Source organism: Ranitomeya imitator, chromosome 1, assembly GCF_032444005.1.
Source record: "Ranitomeya imitator isolate aRanImi1 chromosome 1, aRanImi1.pri, whole genome shotgun sequence".
NCBI classification, from domain to species: Eukaryota; Metazoa; Chordata; class Amphibia; order Anura; family Dendrobatidae; genus Ranitomeya; species Ranitomeya imitator.
Genome location: NC_091282.1, coordinates 715,302,903 through 715,324,267, shown reverse-complemented (window position 1 = coordinate 715,324,267; position 21,365 = coordinate 715,302,903). Strand labels below are relative to the sequence as shown.

At 39.6% G+C, this 21,365-nt stretch overlaps 1 protein-coding gene across 1 annotated transcript in view; it reads left to right on the top strand.

Annotated features, from left to right (window-relative positions):
* The window catches only part of RYR3 (ryanodine receptor 3), an 886,248-nt gene that overhangs the window by 321,390 nt on the left and 543,493 nt on the right, over window positions 1-21,365 (top strand). Inside the window, exons 8-17 of the mRNA XM_069732389.1 lie at window positions 5,953-6,058; window positions 9,188-9,281; window positions 9,656-9,730; window positions 9,810-9,966; window positions 11,744-11,908; window positions 16,217-16,338; window positions 16,670-16,859; window positions 20,146-20,281; window positions 20,977-21,072; window positions 21,191-21,309. Of these exons, the coding sequence (XP_069588490.1) occupies window positions 5,953-6,058; window positions 9,188-9,281; window positions 9,656-9,730; window positions 9,810-9,966; window positions 11,744-11,908; window positions 16,217-16,338; window positions 16,670-16,859; window positions 20,146-20,281; window positions 20,977-21,072; window positions 21,191-21,309 (1,260 nt within the window). The remainder of the gene's footprint in view (window positions 1-5,952; window positions 6,059-9,187; window positions 9,282-9,655; window positions 9,731-9,809; window positions 9,967-11,743; window positions 11,909-16,216; window positions 16,339-16,669; window positions 16,860-20,145; window positions 20,282-20,976; window positions 21,073-21,190; window positions 21,310-21,365) is intronic.

The window sequence follows — 21,365 nt, the reverse complement described above, 5'->3', positions numbered from 1 at the left end:
GACCTGATAGAGGAAGAAGCTGCGGCACCGAAGACCAGCTGTACGGGGGAAGGAGTCGGACGCCGGGACCAGGTAAGTATCACATATTTACCTGTCCACGTTCCAGCCGCCGGGCGCCGCTCCATCTTCCCGGCGTCTATCTGCACTGACTGTTCAGGTCAGAGGGCGCGATGACGCATATAGTGTGCGCGCCGCCCTCTGCCTGATCAGTCAGTGCGGAGAGACGCCGGGACCGGATGCCGGGAGCTGCAAGCAAGAAAGGTGAGTATGGCATTTTTTTTTTTTTATTGCAGCAGCAGCAGCAGCAATGGCAGAGATTTATGTGGAGCATCTATGGGGAAATATGAACGGTGCAGAGCACTATATGGGGCACAGCTATGGGGAAATATGAACGGTGCAGAGCACTATATGGCAGAGCTATGGGGCAATATGAACGGTGCAGAGCACTATGTGGCAGAGCTATGGGGCAATATGAACGGTGCAGAGCACTATATGGCAGAGCTATGGGGCAATACTGAACGGCGCAGAGCACTATATGGCACAGCTATGGGGCAATATGAACGGTGCAGAACACTATATGGCACAGCTATGGGGCAATATGAACGTGCAGAGCACTATATGGCACAGCTATGGGGCAATAATGAACGGTGCAGAGCACTATATGGCAGAGCTATGGGGAAATATGAACGGTGCAGAGCACTATATGGCAGAGCTATGGGGCAATATGAACGGTGCAGAGCACTATATGGCACAGCTATGGGGCAATATGAACAGTGCAGAGCACTATATGGCACAGCTATGGGGAAATATGAACGGTGCAGAGCACTATATGGCACAACTATGGGGAAATATGAACGGTGCAGAGCACTATGTGGCACAGCTATGGGGAAATATGAACGGTTCAGAGCACTATATGGCAGAGCTATTGGGCAATATGAACGGTGCAGAGCACTATATGGCACAACTATGGGGCAACAATGAACGGTACAGAGCACTATATGGCAGAGCTATGGGGAAATATGAACGGTGCAGAGCACTATATGGCAGAGCTATGGGGAAATATGAACGGTGCAGAGCACTATATGGCAGAGCTATGGGGAAATATGAACGGTGCAGAGCACTATATGGCACAGCTATGGGGCAATATGAACGGTGCAGAGCACTATATGGCGGAGCTATGGGGAAATATGAACGGTGCAGAGCACTATATGGCAACCAGAGCTATGGTGAAATATGAACGGTGCAGAGCACTATATGGCGAAGCTATGGGGAAATATGAACGGTGCCGAGCACTATATGGCACAGCTATGGGGAAATATGAACGGTGCAGAGCACTATATGGCAGAGCTATGGGGCAATATGAACGGTGCAGAGCACTATATGGCACAGCTATGGGGCAATATGAACGGTGCAGAGCACTATATGGCACAGCTATGGGGAAATATGAACGGTGCAGAGCACTATATGGCAGAGCTATGGGGAAATATGAACGGTGCAGAGCACTATATGGCAGAGCTATGGGGAAATATGAACGGTGCAGAGCACTATATGGCACAGCTATGGGGAAATAATGAACGGTGCAGAGCACTATATGGCACAGCTATGGGGCAATATGAACGGTGCAGAGCACTATATGGCGGAGCTATGGGGAAATATGAACGGTGCAGAGCACTATATGGCAACCAGAGCTATGGTGAAATATGAACGGTGCAGAGCACTATATGGCGGAGCTATGGGGAAATATGAACGGTGCCGAGCACTATATGGCACAGCTATGGGGCAATAATGAACGGTGCAGAGCACTATATGGCACAGCTATGGGGCAATAATGAACGGTGCAGAGCACTATATGGCACAGCTATGGGGCAAGAATGATCTATTTTTATTTTTGAAATTCACCGGTAAATGCTGCATTTCCACCCTAGGCTTATACTCGAGTCAATAAGTTTTCCCAGTTTTTTGTGGCAAAATTAGGGGGGTCGGCTTATACTCGGGTCGGCTTATACTCGAGTATATACGGTAAATGAATGCAGCCTAAAAGGGACCGGACAGGTTCTGAACCATCAGATTTTCCATATTATTGGACAGTCATTGAAAAGTCTATCTTCCTTCTAAGGTTGCTGCTTATTGGCCTGGAGTCACCTCCTGGTTTCAAGTAAAAAACTGCAGCGTTGACATTTCTCAGTCTGTACATTGTTTCCCGATGGAAGAGATTGGTGGAAACAACCTTGGAAAAATTGAAAAATAAAATCCAACTGTAGGGAAAAAAAAGGTAAAGAAAAGGGAAAAAAAGGTCAAATAATCTGCAGACGTTACTTTTTTTTTTAAAGGGATATTCCCAATTATTATACAATGGTGCAAATACGCTCAGTTATGGGGTCAATTCTCATCATTTTTACTGTCAAAGTGGCACTGCTGTACAGGGAGCTGCTCCGTTCACATACATAGGGCTGTGTTGCACTTCCCTACACTGCAGATAGATGGCAGTGCTGCTGTGGAGGGGAAAAAAATGCTGCTGCCCCTGTTCTTTTGCAAGGTCCTAACAATCAGACCCCTTCTGATCAGTAAGTAACATACCGTTATGTTTAATGTTGGGGGATCTCCTTTATGCTGGAGTCGCACACAAAGTATAAAAAATCGGTCCGTTTTATATGGATGAGAATCGCAGAAATGTTCCCTGAACAGTGATCCGTATGTCATCCGTATGCAGTGCGAGGATGCGATTTTCTCGCATGTAAGCATCCGTGTGACATCTGTATGACAAGATTTTCTCGCCGACTTGCAAAATGGACATATAATGGATCCATGGGCTCAAATATTTGTGACTACATATATACAGGCCATTTCAGGAAAATCAAGCTCGTCAAATGTAAATGTATTTAATGAGATGATGAACACAGAGAGGTATGTGTCTCACTGACATATATATATATATATATATATATATATATATATATATATATATATATACAGTACAGACCAAAAGTTTGGACACACCTTCTCATTTATTAAAGATTTTTCTGTATTTTCATGACTATAAAATTTGTACATTCACACTGAAGGCATCAAAACTGTGAATTAACACATGTGGAATTATATACTTAACAAAAAAGTGTGTAACAACTGAAAATATGTCTTATATTCTAGTTTCTTCAAAGTAGCCACCTTTTTCTTTGATGACTGCTTTGCACACTCTTGGCATTCTCTTGATGAGCTTCAAGAGGTAGTCTAAATTTTTGGTCTGTACTGTATACTGTATGTCAGTGAGACACATACCTCTCTGTGTGCATCATCTCATTAAATACATTTACATTTGACAAACTTGAGATTTTCCTGAAATGGCCTGTGCCCCCGACAACCAATGTGCAAAATTTTTGCACGGGCCAACTAGTAATAATAATAATAATCTTTATTTATATAGCGCCAGCCAACATATTCCGCAGCGCTTTACAGTTTAACAGTTTCAAACACAAGTCATAAGTAACAACGTTAACAATACAATAATTAAAGAAAAATTGGTGTTCTCTGGCAAATGCCAAATGCCCTGCATGGTGTTGGGCTGTAAGCACAACACCCACTTGTGGATGTCAGGCCCTCATACCACCCTCATAGAATATGTTTCTGACAGTTTGATTAGACAGATGGATGTTGGTGGCCTGCTGGAGGTCATTTTGCAGGACTCTGGCACTGTTCCTCCTGTTCCTCCTTGCACAAAGGAGGAGATGGCGGTCCTGCTGCTGGGTTGTTGCCCTCCTACGGCTCCCTCCACATCTCCTGGTGTACTGGCCTGTCTCCTGGTATCTGCTTTATGCTCTGGATACTGTTCTACTATAGGGCAAAAAATGGAAACACAAAGCGCAAAATAGGGTCTTATCCTATAGATAACCCAGAGAGCTTTCTTAGAATTGCTCACCTGATTTTATTGGATGAAGAGCATGTTGCGATTTCGGCTGCTGTAGATCCACAAGCCGATCAACGGCCGTATGACAATATAAACTGTGCAGGAGGTGTGGGTTAAATCCTGTTGTATGTTGTATGTGGAATTTCCTGAAGAAGAGGTCACACTGACCTTGAAATGCATTGAATAAACCACCATCTAAACTTATTATCCTTGGAACTTCATAATTAAGGCAGTGCGGATTTAACCCACACCTCCTGCACAGTTTATACTGGACACTGTTCTGAGACACACCGTTACTCTTCTTGCCACGGCTCCCATTGATGTGCCATCTTGGATGACCTGCACTACCTGAGCAACTTCTGTGAGTTGTAGACACTGCCTCATGCTACTGTACTTCTAGGGTTGAGAGCAATGTCAAAATACAAAAGTGACCAAAACAGCCAAAAAGGATGAGAACAGAGAAATGGTCTGTGGTCACCCCTGCAGAACCACTTATTAATAAGGGTTTTCTTGCTAATTGCCTATCATTTCTTCCTGTTGTCTGTTCCATTTGCACAACAGCAGGAGAAATTGATTCACACTCAGTGTTGCTTCATAATTGTACAGGTTGATTTTACAGAAGTGTTTTTGACTTGGAGTTACATTGTGTTGTTCCCTTTATTTTTTGAGCAGTGTAAATGAATCCTCTGAAACATTGCATTTTTTTTGTAATTTCTTCACAGCATCTGTTTATAAATATTTGACTTCTCAAATATTAAACTGTTGGATTTGTTTTCCTCAGCAGTGATACACGTGATTGCATATTTGTCATATGTATTCATTGTACTGTGAGGCAGAGTCACTTTTTAAAAAAATACTGTACATTTGCACCAGTTTTTTACCAATTTGAAAATAGCTTATTCTCACTTTTTTTTAAAGATCAGCTGTCATTTTAATTAAGCATTTTATAAATTGATAGTGCACATAAAATAATCAACTTTGCAATATATCTTATCAGAGAAATGTGGTTCCTTCTTCTCCTGGACTTATCTTTGACTCTTAGTTCCCATGTAACATCTGTATTCAGTGAAGACAGAATATTTCCATTACTGAGATAGGAGATGGCAGATGGTGGTTTTGAAATTCTATGGAGAGATGAAGAGCTAAAATCAGACACAGACTTTCTGCTGCAAGTTCTCCTGAAACCAAAGTTAAAGTTCTCCATAGAACTTTTTGAGCACCGTCTGTCAATCTCCTATCTCAAGTCTGTGTTCACTGAAGATGGATTTGAATTGAGAATTGAGAATATTGAGAATGATTTATCAGTCCAGGAGAATAAAAAGTGGATTTCTCTGATAAGATTCAATACAAAGTTTATTATTTTCATGTGTGCTTCATTATTGATATTGATTTATGGGGGACAAAAATAAAACAATGGTTACTCTTCAAAGCTGGGGATGCACCATTACTTTTAGTCATGCACAATTTATACTTTTTTGAAGAGCAAAATTACAGTATTTATGGTAATTGTTCTATTTGATGGTTTGAGCAGGACTGTAAGTTGCCATGTAGCCCTAGTCTAAAACAAGACTGTATTACATTTCCTTGCATTAGTAAAAACATTTAACATATTTAAGGGGCACCTTTTACCATATTTTTCAAGTTGAGCTGGACACACTTAATAGTGGCTGCAGAGACTAAAAAAAACCCATTTTTTCTTTCTTTTTTAATTTTGCCTTTCCATTACGGAGATATTAGCAATCAAAGCATTTGACACCTAATGAGTTGACTTTTGTTCAGTCCAAGTGGGTGTTATCAGATAGCGACTCATACCTGGAGAAGTATCTTCCCAGTGAAAACGCCCACTTGACTTATCTAAAGTTAACTCATCAGATGCCAAATACTTTGGTTGCTAACATCTCTGCAACAGAGATGCAAAATAAAATAAACAAAAAAATCACTCTGCAGCCACTATTACATCATGTGTCCAACTCAACATGAAAAGTGTGGTGAAAAGTCCTGTTTAATAATACTGTGCCATAGCATAACATTATCTCAACTTTATCTGACAGCATCTATCCATATCCAATGGGATGGGAAACATCCAGGTGGATGCGTCTTTTATGCAGACCCTCTGGAATGTCCATCCAACGTGCTCTGGGAGCAGTGTGGAAGAAGGTGAGGTCCATACTTATATAACGGGGGTACATACTCATCATTAGCCCTGGACTATGCCACGGTTATGTAAAGTCAAATCAGTTGTCCACTTCAGCCATACTTCATCTTTATTGGCTTCCTTGGGACTTCTCTTCCAATGTCTAGAAAATGTTTCTGTAGTTTGATAGAAGCCTCAGTGGCTTGTAGAGTAATTTTTTTTTTACATTCTAGGAAAAATGTTACATTCTGTGAGGACTTGTAGAATTTTTTTAAAAAGTTAAGTCACCAGCTTAACTATATCGGGAACTCAGGGTTGTTGATGTACCTGGGCCTTGAAGTCTGGGGGCCCAAAAGGTTTCTCTTCCTCATGTAAAAAGAATTATGCTACAATTAATTTTATAGGGGCCCAGGAGCTTAAACGAGTTGTCCAAGATCTTACTTAAATGTCCAGAAAGCAGGAGATGCATTAAAGCAGTGTTCCCCAACTCCAGTCCTCAAGAGCCACCAATAGATCTCATTTTCAGGATTTCCTTAGTATTGTCCGGGTGATAATTCCATCACCTGGGCAATACTAAGGAAATCCTGAAAACCAGGTCTGTTGGTGGCTCTTGAGGACTGGAGATGGGGAACACTGCATTAAAGTATACTCACATAGTAAATTCCCGGCTGCTCTTGTGGTCCTGTTGGTCTTTTAAGTATCCTTGCTGTTAAGATGTTCTAAATATCCTCTGGTGATCTCTAATTCCAGTCAATTGCCTCAGTGGTCAACTGACAACTATGCTACCATTATTTTGTTGAGGTCAGTGATTGGCTGTAGTGGTCACCTTACAAAGAGCTATGAAAGACCGTTGGGCTATTAGAGTGGTGGCTCTGAAGCAGCGAATGCTTCATCCGATAAGTATACAGTCGCTTGGTATTTTATTGCATCCTGTCTTTCTGAACATCTGTAAAATCTGACAGCTCTTTAAATGTGGATATCCGCTTCATGCTGTGTTGGGGATAAGTGCTACCAGTGACAGAAAGACCCCACACACCTGCCAAGATGCATGCACGATCTGCAGGTATGATGTCCTGTTCTCTAGAATAGAACATGTGCCCGGTGTCTGTCGATCGTGCCCGCATCTCAGCAGGTGCATGAAGTTATAGCTTCATTGGTACCGATCACCTCAAAGGCAGAAGCAAGCTGAGTTGGATAACCCCTTAAGGTTACACCTTAAAAAAACTTATGGGGAAAAAATCACCTTGTAGGATGCTGCTAAAGCGTTAACCTTTCTCTGATTAGATTTTAAATTAAAAATAGTAGAGATTTGCAAGTTAATAGAAGAGCTTTTAATGGAAGTCTAGAAATAAAATAACTCCATCTTTCTGTCCATCTCACAGTCTTGGTTCTGCAGCCCCAGAGATACAGTGTGATTACAGTTCTCTGTTCTTCGGTTGTGAGACTCGAAGGGTTCGTCTGAACCACCGTCTCTGTTAAATGGCCTGAAACGCCAAATCTACCATTAACATTGAAATTGACAGGAGCAGCAGAATCCCTCTGTTTTCATCCTTATCATGTCGAGCTCAATGCCCTAAGGAACCGGCTGTGACGCACATTGATACGTGTCACATCTATGTAACCTTTTTTAAACTCTGCTGTTCCTCTCTCATTTGATTTGCGGTCAGTAAATGTCACGATTTCATTCTTACACAAATTATTAAATATCTTGATCACAATGCTTTCAGAAATATAAGCAATAGAAGCCTGCTTACTGTATGGAAAGGAAACATGGTTCTTAAGGGTTTTTTTGTTTTGTTTTTATTTTTTTTTTACTTATTTTAGATTTCCAAAAACCCAATTTGGATATTGTTTTGTAGCTGAAGTTTAACCATTTCTGTAAATGCTTCGTGAGATTCCTTGTTGGCATAGCTGCAGTGGTAATGTCCCACTGCCTAGTCACGACCACTGAGGTCAATGATTGGCTGCAGCATTCACATAGATTGAAAGTTCCGCTGCGGCCTGACAACAAAGAAAGTTGCAGTCACATTATAACTTCTCAATTGTCACTGTGTTCAATGCGCACGCTGTCATGATTCCCCTGTGTGCTTCTTGCAATCAGGTGGTCATATGATCTCATTTATGGAATTTGTATACTGGCAGTGACTTGCTGACTAGTCTCAGCCAGCTTTTCTCAATTTTCTTCTGTTGATTGAAGCTGAATAATGGTAGCTGGTATGTGACAATAAGTTTGTAAATCACATCCCATACCATGCACTCACATGACCATCCACCTGCATAGGGCACACATCGCACATTCTCTCGATTCTGCAGTCACATTCAGTGCTTTTTAGACTGGACATCCCCTTTAAAGGGACACTGTCACCTGAATTTGGAGGGAACAATCTTCAGCCATGGAGGCGGGGTTTGGGGGTTTTTGATTCATCCTTTCCTTACCCGCTGGCTGCATGCTGGCTGCAATATTGGATTGAAGTTCATTCTCTGTTCTCCGTAGTACATGCTTGCGCAAGGCAGTCTTGAATCAAAAACCCGAAAACCCCGTCTCCATGGCTGAAGATTGTTCCCGCCAAATTCAGGTGACAGTGTCCCTTTAAGGAAGTTTGCACTGAAGAAGACTTGAGTGAGTGGGTTTAGTTTCTGAGTTGCACAGCTATACAGTTTACAGAAAATAATGATATGGATGTCTGCTTTTAAGGAGAAGTGGAAAGCTCAGCTGCAACTGTTCTTGCAGTTATACTAACCCTGAGTACAACATTAGGCATAACTTAAAGGGGTATTCCCATCTTCAAGCTCTTATCCCAATATGTAGTAGCTTTAGTAGTAATAATAATAATAATAATAATGTTAGCAAATAGCTCCCATTAGAAATGTATTACAGTTCTTCTGAACTAACCTACTCACTGTCACTATTAGCATGGATACTAATGCAATGCCCTGCACAGGAAGTGGCATAGTGAATCAGAAGAACTATACTACATTTCTAATTGGAGGTATTTGCCAATATTATTATTACACTTACTACATATTGGGATAGGATTTTGGAGATAAGAATAGCCCTTTAATGAATGATATGAGTTTGCCACAGGTTACATAATATGCGTTTTGATTTAATTTTCTGTTTTAAATTTATTGTATTCTCTTATTTATTTTAGGATATCTTCTCGGTGGACACGTGGTCCGTTTTTTCCATGGCCATGATGAATGTTTGACAATCCCATCTACTGACCCAGCCGAAGCTCAACATAGGTTAGATTAAGGGAAAAATGGATTTAGTGGGATAAAAAAATTCATAAAACATAAGAAATAGTGTCACGATCATGCCGTACACAAGATAACCAGCAATAACCTCCGTGCAGTGACTTTATAGAATATAAAATATATATATACGTTTTCACTTGAAGAATATGTCAGTTCGCCATTGAAATGTGTAGTGCTAATGAACCTTTAATTCTGTTAAATAACGAGAATTTCATTCCAGCACTGCGGCCCATTTCAACGTGTTTTGCGCACCCTGGTCAAATTCAGTTCTACGACATCTCTGTATATGAAATTCACAGTTTTACTATGTTTTTTATTATATATTTTTTCATAAACCTATGTATGTGCTTTTATTTTGCTAGGAAAGTTAATTATGAAGCAGGAGGAGCTGGTATTCGTGCCAGGTCTTTATGGAGAGTGGAACCCCTTAGAATAAGGTGCCCATATATATTTTCTATCTTGCTTTTTGCACTCTTTCTGATGGAATCCCTTTTTAATGCCCTTTTCTCTCTGCAGTTGGAGTGGCAGTCACATCAAATGGGGGCAGACATTCCGCCTACGGCATATTACAACTGGGCAGTATTTGGCACTGACAGAGGACCAAGGATTAGTGCTACAAGACCGAGCAAAGTCTGACACCAAGTCTTCAGCATTCTGTTTCAGAGCATCAAAGGTAAATAAATAGTGATTACTGTTAAAACCTGCAAGGAATAAAAAAAAAACACATAGTCATGAAAATTTGTACATTTTTATAATTTTTGACTTCTGTGACATACAGGATGAATAACCGCATGCAGGCACTATATTAATACAAGTAGAATCTGTCTGGTGCCGGTGATAAGTCCCACAACAAATCCAGCACCGTGGTTTCCATGGAGCAATATTTTTATTAAAATACACAATTGCAATGTAAAAAGAATAAGAAAAAGGCTAAGGAATGTAAAATAATAGAATAACAATAGCGATGAAGGAGCAATGTGCATGTTGCTGGATGGAGCCTAAATTTTACCTTAAACTTGTAGGAATGATTCTTATATCTGTTGGATATATTTACCCATAGTGTATGATTCCGGCCGCAAAGAGCTTTTTTGGAAAATTGTGGAGCCTTATTAAGCCTGAGTGCAAAATGATTTCAGCTCGGAGTGCTTAATTTAGATTTTTCTAATATTTTGCAATTTTCCTTCGGGAGGCAAAACTGGTGTTTAACATTCATAATATTTTGGTTTTTATTACAAACCCAATCCTCAAGAACTGAGTCTTCCAACCGTACCTGCTGCACATTGTGCAAAGCTGACAAGGATATTGAAATAGCCAAAGCTACTTTTTTTTATTTATTTTACCTTTCTGCTGCATCTAAAATCAATATTTGGGTTGTCGGTGATAAAGCCTAATATAATGATAATAGATAATGCCTGAAGTATAGAGGAGAACGAAATAGAAAGACTGAAGGCTGTTCATGGCCCAATGCCTGTACTTGTTTTTAAAGAAACTCCGTCAGCACAGAATGACTGTTCAAACCAAGCGCAGGCACTCGGTGCTTCATATACACCTTCCTACCTGCTTGGTTTTAATCCATCTCCCCCATTTCTGGCTCTATGAATCCAGAACTGTCAATCAAAGAATAGGAGGGAGGAGATTCAGTAAAAACAAGCAGGTGGGAAGGTGGATATAAATGATCACGACTTGGTGTACCTAGCGACGATACTTAGTTGGAACAGTCATTCTGTCCTGACGGACCTCATTAAAGTTTTTTTTTCACTTGCCAGAAATTGGTTTGGGAGCGATGGAATAAATAGCTGAAAATTTCGATATTGTCATGGAATCATTCACAGTCTTTAACTTGCTCACCTGGAGTAACCATGCACTGCTGGAGTCTGCATACTATAATAGTGAGCTGTTATTACATCATTTAGCACTTTTTTAAGCCACTTCTCTATCTTAATTTTGGTAACGCACTGCAGGCTTTTGGCATTTACTAATAAAACATTAAGGAGGAGTTTAACTCTGTATAATTAACATGTTCCTGTAAAGGTCACAGTCTTTGTCTTTGCTGGCCTGCATTATCTGAACAACTTTGTAGCAAAGAATGAGTCACAGACCAGCAATTTATTCAGTGTCTTAATGGGACTACGGTATATTTATACAGCTAGAGTCAAATCAGCAAACTTTGGATATCCTTGCAAATTCTGTGTGCCTTCACAACATACCCACTGGGGTTTATTAGAAGTGTGGTACAAAAATACACATTGTGTAGGACAGGTACATAACTGCTTCTGATGATCACTAATTAGCTTTGCCATTTGTACTTATTTTTCATAAGTATTTTTAATTACAAATGTTCACATTTTGTTGATATGTTACTTTTCACCAAATTAAATTCACGTTAACATAAAACATCCACAAATAAATGGTTTTGGATAATGTTTACTGGCCTTTTGTTCTTAATGCAGGAAAAGTTGGACTCTGGCCCAAAGCGAGACATTGATGGAATGGGTGTTGCCGAGATTAAGTATGGGGATTCCATTTGCTTCATTCAGCATGTACACAGCGGCCTATGGCTGACCTATAAAGCCCAAGATGCCAAGACTGCACGACTGGGACCACTAAAAAGAAGAGTAAGTATACAGAAATATTTTATGGTATCTATTTGTTAAAATAAGGAATAAATACGGTAATTAAGCACCATACTCTCAAATAAAAGACCAGAATTGCAGCATTTTCATATGCAGTTTACTAGTTTGAGCTTCTTGAATGATCTTATTAAAGGGACTATGCGGGACTATATTATTTTCTTACTGTAGGTCTAAAAACTAACAGGCAGGTATATAAAGTGGCCACGAAGGGTAATTATGACCGAGTTGCTGTCCTGTTAAGCTCTGGCACTTTACAGGAAAATAGTGTCCCTATGTGCTGTCAGGTGTGGGGTGCATCACACTCACTTGCAGGCCACAGATCTTCGTTGTCTCCAGACTTCCATCCTCAGGAGCCGCCACACACAATTCATGGGACACCAAGTTCATTGCAACAAGCAAACATTTACTGGTCAGTTCAAGTCTTTTGGAAAATGGGGGATTGGGCACAACACTTAATATTTCTTACTTCCTTAGTTCAACACATCTTCAGACTTACCACTTGTTTGTCCTGGACTATCCCTAAGCCCAATGTCTCTTTCAGCCTCAAAAATTTCCTGTCCACTTCAGCAGTGCACCCGGGACCAGCCACCTGCCCTTCACGCGGTTGCACATCCCTCTTTCCCATCTTCATTCCAAGACGTCCTCTTCTGATCTTCAGCCACGGCTCTGGCGCAGGCGTACTTTGTCTGCCCTGTTGAGGGCAGAGCAAAGTACTGCAGTGCGCAGGTGCCGGGCCTCTCTGACCTTTCTGGTGCCTGCGCACTGCAGTACTTTGTTCTGCCCTCAACAGGGCAGACAAAGTACGCCTGCGCCGGAGCCGTGGCTGAAGATCAGAAGAGGACGTCTTGGAATGAAGATGGGAGGTGCCGCAGCGGACAATAGACACCCATCTGACCGGACCAGCAGCGGGACCGCCCCTGGGTGAGTATAATCTAATCTCTTTTTCTCCTCTTTCAGGTAACATCGGGGGCTTATCTACAGCATTACAGAATGCTGTAGATAAGCCCCTGATGCCGGTGGGCTTACCTCACCCGCGATTTTCGGGGTGACAGGTTCCCTTTAAGGGATTTTCCAGAAGAGATATGGGGAGAGAGAATTTCCCCCTAATATATTTCCTTAGTTCTAAAAAGTTACATATTTCCTCTTTTGGAAGGTTGTACGATAGATTCAATGATAGAAAATGAATGATTGAATCTTTTTTAGGTCCGTTAAATAAGGCCCAACAATTAGTTACACCATTCTTTTTCCATTTATCTATAGGGAAGTCTGGAAGGGCAGGGCAGAATATAAATAAAGTTTTTCTAATGGGTAACTAATTTGACTGCTGTAAGAAATGTTCTATAATTTCCTCCAGGTCATAATTGCAGATTTTATTAGTATATTCTCTGGTAGAAGGAGGGATTGGTCTAGTTAATTCGCAATAATAACAGCATCTAAGGGAGAATTCCCATTGTAAGACTTTTCCATTTCTGCCCAGCTGGTTTTGGCTTCATCTATAAGCCATTTCCTGCTCCTCATTATGATATTAGCCTCGGAGTAGGCCTGTAGATTTGGTAAACCAATGCCTCCATTTCTTTTGTTCTTATACAGTAATGATTTGGCTACGATTGGTGATTTTTTATTCCAAATAAATATTGACATTTGCTTATGGAAGTTCTTAATCCATATATCTGGAATCTGAATTGGAACAGTTCTAAAGATATATTGAAGTTTTGGTAGGATTATCATTTTATATAAAACAATCCTACCAAGCCATGAAGTATTTGTTTTATCAAAATTCTCAATTTTTTTAAATCTGTTTTTGTAGGAGATTCAGATTTTTATCTGGTAGCTTACGTAAAGAATTGGTAATTATAATTCCTAAATATGGGATATGATGTTTTTCCCAATTATAGGAAAATTATTTTTCTATCAATTTTTTTGGTTATGTAGTCTATGAAAAAGCCTAAAATTTTAGATTTTTTATAAGTCTCTTATAGTAGAAGTAATAATTCTCAATGCATTGGTAGAGTCAGTGGTAAAGATTAGCGCATCATCCGCGAATAGACTTATTTTATGTTGCCTAAAGTTAAATGGTTTTCCCTTTATTAAGTAATTTGTTCTAATGGTTTTGACAAAAGGTTCCATGATTAGGTCGAATAAGAGTGGGGATAATAGGCAACCTTCCCATGTTCTGTTATAGATAGAAAATGAGTTAGATAATATATTATTCTCTTGGACTTTTATGCAAAGGGACAAGAGTATAAGGCCATAATAGATTTCAAGATTTGTCCATGAATTCCAAATTTTTTTAGAGTGCCTACCATATAATCCCAATTAATTCGATCAAATGCCTTTTCAGCACCAAGAGAGAGAAATACAGAAGGAATTTTTTGCTTTTCTACGTGTGAAATTAAATTTAGTACTCTTCTTGTGCTGTCAGAGGCTTACCTCCCTTTAATAAATCCAACTTTGTCTGAATGTATTAAGAAGGGCATTATTTTGAATAACCTTTCTGAGATTATTTTAGCGTAAATCTTGATGTCTGAACTTAAGAGGGATGTAGGCCTATAATTTGGGATTAACTCTGGATCTTTATTCGATTTTGGAATAACCACTACAGTGGCCTGTAAGGTTTCCTTTGGGAATTTACCTTCATTGATGGCTGTATTAAACATACACGTTAGGAGATCTAAAAAATGTTGACTAAACATTTTATAAGGTGTACCATCTGGTCCAGGTGATTTACTTTAATGCTTCTATAGGCTTTGTCAGTTTGGGCTATTGAAATCCGGATGTTTAGCAATGATAATTGATCTGTATTCAGTGTTGTGAATTCTGCTCTTGGGTTCCCTCCAGTGGTTGTTGGTGGGAATGCAGTTATCTCTGACTCGCAGTCCTGGCCAGGTGTATCGGATAATTACAATTCTCACTGGGATATTTAGGTGTGCAGGATTCTTTAGCCCTTGCCAGTTGTCAATGTTTCTTTGGAAGTATTGGATCTCTGCCTGGCCTCTCCTGCTTATCTGCCAGTTCAGCAAAGATAAGTGTCTTTTTCTTTCCCTGTGGCACACTTGCAGTGTGCTTATTTTCAGTACTGTTCGTTTGTTTGTCTTTTGTCCAGATTAGACTGTTGTATGTGTTTTCTCAGTCTGGTTGGTTTCACTGGAGTTGCAGATATATCTTAGTTGGATGTAGGAAGTTTTTTGTATATTCTGCTGTGGATTTTTTGAAGGGTTTTAATACTGACCGCACAGAACTCTGTCCTATCCTGTCCTATCTAGCTAGAGTGACCTCCTGTGCTAAATCCTGTTTTTTCTGCCTGTGTATGTTTTTTCCTCTCCGACTCACCGCCAATATTTGTGGGGGGCTGTCTATCCTTTGGGGATTTTCTCTGAGGCTAGACAGTATTCCAATTTCCATCTTTAGGGGTATTTAGTCCTCCGGCTGTGATGAGGTGTCTAGGTGTGTTAGGTACACTCCACGGCTACTTCTAGTTGCGATGTTAAGTTCAGGTTTGCTGTCAGTATAGTGGCCACTTTCTCCAGTGAAAGTTCTCATGCAGCTCCAAGGTCACTGGATCATAACAATTCAGGTGTGGGAGATTAATATTTAGAAAGAAATTTGTTTATTTCTATAGTTTTGGTTGTATTGTATCTCTATCATTCTTTAAATTATATAAGTAAAACCCCGGAAATTTTTCAGCAATTTCTTGCGGATATGCATATTTAACTCCATCATTCTTAATAGAAGAGACTCTAGTTTTCATACATTGTTTTTTTACCTTGTTGGGTTGGGTTTTTCCACACAAAGCAGTTATTTCCTTTCCATGCCTTTCCGAGACCAACAGCCTACCTTGTTGCTAATAAGGCACAGGTAAGTACTACACAAATTCCTATCACCCAGTAGGACCAATTAAGGCTGAATCCCTTCTCTTCCATGGCAAGGGCTATGCCAATGGTACTGTTGTAGCAGGCAGTAAACGAAAATTCCTTGCACCAAATAAATAATTGCTCCACATCATGGAACATAATGCCAAATTATTCTGCATCTATGGCAGTGTGAACGACCATTCTTCAAAATTAGCGTTTTCTGCTACAATTAAAGCATTGTGTTCCACTTAAATTTCAGCTAGCACTCAAAACTTAAGCAGTGTGTGTGTGTGTGTGTGTGTGTGTGTTTGTGTCTGTGTGTGTGAAGATTGTCAATGATACCCTAAGCAGCTCAGTTTTCAAAGTTTGGCATTGTCAGACAAGCTGCTCCCTAAATCTAATTAGGAGTTATATTTTACATCTGCCTCTTTCTGAACAGGCAATCCTGCACCAGGAAGGCCATATGGATGATGGCGTCACATTACAGAAGTGTCAGCATGAAGAGTCCCAAGCTGCTAGAATCATTCGTAACACCACAGGCCTGTTTAGCCAGTTTATCAGGTACAGTTCGGTCAGCAGTGTCTAATTTTTGCCACACATTTCACAAACCGTTAAGTTCCTCTATCTATTGATAGCTTCTGAAAAGGACACAAGAATCTAGTTCTCCTTATGAGTTAGCATAGCATTCCACACCAGCCCCCATCATTTATTTTTGTTTCCAATCCACAGTACTGTACAAATAATTTAAAGACTGATACAAAGATTGAAAGTTTGCTGATGCTTGTGTAGAATTTGAAGCAGTATTTGCAAATCACCAAGAGGAGTCACTAAAATATTAATCCGATCTGTTGGGAGTTGTTTGCTGACGCAGATATTTTTTTTTTATTATAAGTGACCTGGATTCTCTGACGGGAAACAACCGGACGGTAACGACCCCCATCGCCCTGCCTATTGAGGAGGTAGTTCAAACCCTGCAAGACTTGATCACTTATTTCCAGCCTCCCGAGGAAGAACTAGAACATGAAGATAAACAAAATAAGCTCCGCTCACTCAAGAACAGGCAGAACCTTTTCAAAGAGGAGGTATAACCCAGGGATCTCAGTTGTACTTCTTCTGTCATGAGTAGAGTTGATATATAAGAAGTTTTATCATTGTTATTATATTATCAACTTGTTACATTTATGTTTTTTTTATTGCGCAATATTATTTTCTATATTATTTGCACCTTTATTTTAATTTTTCACCTAAGCATAAATATTAAAGCAAGTATTTTCAAGCTTTCTGTTCTATGCCTGTAAATTGTACTGTAACAGGTAATCCTTGTGAAGACTGCCATGTCAGTGTAAAGAGACATATATGCCATGCAATACTCCTCTGGGAATTTAAATATGCATATCGCTTCTTCAAAAAGGAAGAAGACAAGAACTCTAGTGCCATCAAATGGAAGTAGAAATCATAAAAGTTCATATCGACCCATCAAAAGGCCTTACCACATGACTTAGAATAAGAAGCCGAAGCAGCAACTCCATTTGCAAATACGTGTGTTCGGTTGTTTGCTCTTCATCTGTGCAAAGCAAAAACGAAGAAAAAACCGAAACAAAGTCCAAAAATGCAGTATAAATTATAATATTTATTAAAATATATATAATATAGTGTAACAGTGGGAAAAAAACCCATAAAAAGCACAACACCAGGGACATGTAAATGGCAGCACTAAAAATAAGTTAATATATAACCAGTGTACGAACAACATATATGTGCATACCTGTGTCAATAAGCCATAGAATATATAGCAAGCAGATTTACCAAATGAATATTATAAAGTGCATGTGCAAATTTAATTAATTGGTGGCAAAAAGGAGACCGAATAGAGATGCTGATAATAAATATTGGTGCAATCTATTGGCGCTAAATCCGGCCGGTTTCATTTTTTTCTTCGTTTTTTCTATGTTTTCCCGATTTGTCCGATACACCTTCCATTGGTGCACATTGGTGGTTATAGATATATATATATATTCTCTCCTCCCATGTACAATTGCTATGTGCACCGTGCCTTGAGATATATTTATCTGTGCAAAGCAGGAGAACTGATTTTACTTATCATCCAGCCAAATCAGTTCTCATGCTTTGCACTTTTAAGGGGCAAACACCCCAAAATGTGTCTTCAAATGGAGTTTTTGGTTTGGCTTCTTATTGTAAGTCATGTGGCAAGGCCTTTTAAAGGGTCAATATTGACTTTTAGGATGGTTACTTCCAATAGGTGGCACTAAAGTTTCTGTCCTCTTGCTCTCTGAAGAGGCTATTTGCATATGTAATTCTTGAAATTTTTATCTGAGCTTTGTAATTTCAGCAGCAGTGTAATTTAAAGCTCCTGATTTTAATTAAAAACTCTGAAAAAGGGTCTTAATCTATAATCTGCCATTTGTAAAACTGGAGTAATTTATATGGCAGCAGGGACTTTGGACCCCCACAGCTGCCAAGACTGGATGGATCCTCCATCTAAGCACCCTCTAAAAGGTTATGTCCTTGCATCACATCCTAGAGTATAAGAATAAAATATACTGTATTAAAAAACTTAGAGGGGCAGTTAAGTACTCATGTTGCTCAATACAAAATCAATGGGGTGCTACACATCAAATTCCCATTGATCCGTTGTGTATAGTGCTGCTGCTGGCCAAATGTGATTGGTTTTGGAGCTGCGCTGTACATCTCCACCAGTTGTTTAGTGACTGTAGCAGCATAGCAGGGTATTGCAAATTCAGCCCTATCCTAAGAATAGGCCATCAATGTAAAAGTACCAGAAAACCCCTACAAGGTGCAATTGTCACCTATCGGGGTTCAAAAGTCTTTGCACTTTTTAGCACCATTTTTATAACCAAATTTACAATGTCATCTGCCTCTGCTGCTAAGGGGACCTTAGATTAGAAGTATCACTCCAGCGCTGAAAAAAAAGAACCAAAACACTTGAGTGGGGCTTTAACAAAACACATAGAATACAAAGGAATCAAAGAAAATTATTTTGATGTAAAAATGGAGTTCTTAGATGTGAAAGGCTGCCAAACCCATACAAGGTTTTGGGTTCACTAACGATAAATTAATATTTTGCACTTGGACCAATATTTATTAATTTTCTGCTCGGAGATCTTCCATAAGTGCTGAATTGCAGTGGTATTTTATTACAAGTTTTCATAACAAGTAAATGCTTTTAGGATTTGATCACATCAATGCGTATGCTGGACGAGTCGTTGGAACCAGGGATTCTCAGCCATTCTCCCATTCTGGTACTCAACAGGCCTCAAAAGATGTAACTTCTGCAGTCCGATGAGGGTAGGCACATTCAGTTTAGCATATCAGTCAACAGCCTGCCCTTGTTGTGTCGCAGAAGTCATGCAGATTGAGGCCTTTTCACAGATACCTCCCCTAGAAAAAGCTACCCTCGAAACACCTGATAGGTGTTGTGACTGTCAGGTGAGCGTACCTATAATATCTTATACCACTTTGCTATTAGATAATACCCTGTTTGCACTTTTTGTCTATCCAGCTTTACCGATTGTTTTTTGGACAGCTAAACAGGGGTGAGGGAGCCCTAGACTTTTGATGAATCTGGGTTCCAGATATGGTCACACAGTGCTGTGTATGTGCTTGCCTAGCTCTGTTTTGAGTAGTTTGAAATTTTTCTTCCCTCTGACATGGAAACTACTGCATAAAGAAGGTTGGGGTTTGCACAAAATGAAATGACAAACTGCATGTGGCCTCCAGGCCGCATTTTATGGACCTTTGCTCTAGACCAGGGGTCCCCAACTCCAGTCCTCAAGGCCCACCAACAGGTCATGTTTTCAGGATTTCCTTTGCATTGCACAGGTGATGCAATTATTACCTGGGCAAGACTAAGGAAATCCTGAAAAAATGACATGTTGGTGGACCTTGAGGACTGGAGTTGGGGACCCCTGCTCTAGACAGTTGCACTCCTCATGGTCGACTATCCTTGCCAAATGTGACAAAAGAAAGCTCAAATGTGGGCAATGGCCAAAAAAAAATGTACCATTACTTTAATTGACCAGGAGCATTTCCCAATGTATAAACTGAACATAATCCCAGATTGTCATGTAAAATGAGTATCACCCTGACACAAGAACAGTCATGCATCGATGCAGTAGCTCTACGTGCTCCTGTAAGAGTGTACAATTAATATGCACAATTTCTTCAGTTGAATTTCTCCATGAATCATCTGAAAACTGAAATACTAATAATAAATATATCTACGGTAAATACTGTGTAATTGATTTCCTGGGGAACAGCCTTCCTGCTCTGAGTGTACAATAAACCCACTTGATTGTCCAACTATTAACACTTCCTCTCCCCGTGCAGGGAATGCTGGCTCTGGTGCTAAACTGTATTGACCGTCTAAATGTATACATCAGTGCCGCACACTTTGCAGAATTTATCGGGGAGAAAGCTGGACCAGCATGGAAGGAAATCCTGAACCTTCTCTATGAATTACTAGGTAAATGGACAATCAATCATCTTTATCAACTCCTATTACATTGTTGTCAAGAAAAAATTGAAAGAATAAAAGCAAAAATAATAATGTTTATGTCTCCTGTAAAACTGAATGATGACTAAACTCAATGTATGGCATCAAATACAGTCAATGGCCTCATAAGAAAATAATAATACCATAGTTGGTTGACCCCATTAGATATATATCTGTAAAATCATTAATCTCAGAAATATCCATAGACTGCTCCCTACAAACACAGGTAAAGTATGGCTAATTTGTCATAATTATCGTATAGAACGTGATATCTCTGAGCAAGAACATATCCATAACCGTGGTATTCATTTCTCTTAGTAGCGTTTATTATAAGCTACTGGATAGTGGAGAAATGGTTATGGCTTTTATAGCAGTATTTTCCTTTATGACCCCATACAGCTACATTACACTTCCATATGGTATTGTGTTGTGCCTTTTTAGACTCGATGTCTCTTTAGAAGATAATATTAATGATCAGGCATTTCTAAATCCAACCATGCCAAATCACTTTTTTCTACCAATATCAGCTGTCATGAAACAGTTCAGGAACCCTCCAGAAAATAAGTGTCTGATACCTCTGAACTTTCTGGAAGCTAGCCATCTGAATCACAAAGAAATATCAACATATTTCCTTTTTTTCCCCTTTATTCTGTTTTGTTTTCTAGCTGCTCTAATTCGCGGAAATAGAAGCAACTGTGCGCAATTTTCCAATAACTTGGATTGGCTTATAAGTAAACTGGAGCGTCTTGAATCATCTTCAGGTATTTCACAATGTTCTGTCCTTTTCAGAAGAACAGTATCTACTCTTGCCATATTACGATACAGCAGGAGATATCACATCTATTTGTAGTGATGATTTTCTTATCTGTTTTCTGGTAGGAATACTGGAGGTTCTACACTGCATATTGATTGAAAGCCCCGAGGCTTTAAATTTAATAGAAAAGGGACATATACGGTCAATAATTTCTCTTTTGGACAAACATGGGCGAAACCACAAGGTATGTAGAAATAGGTACTTTTCTGATGGGGACAATAATAATAAATTATTATTAAT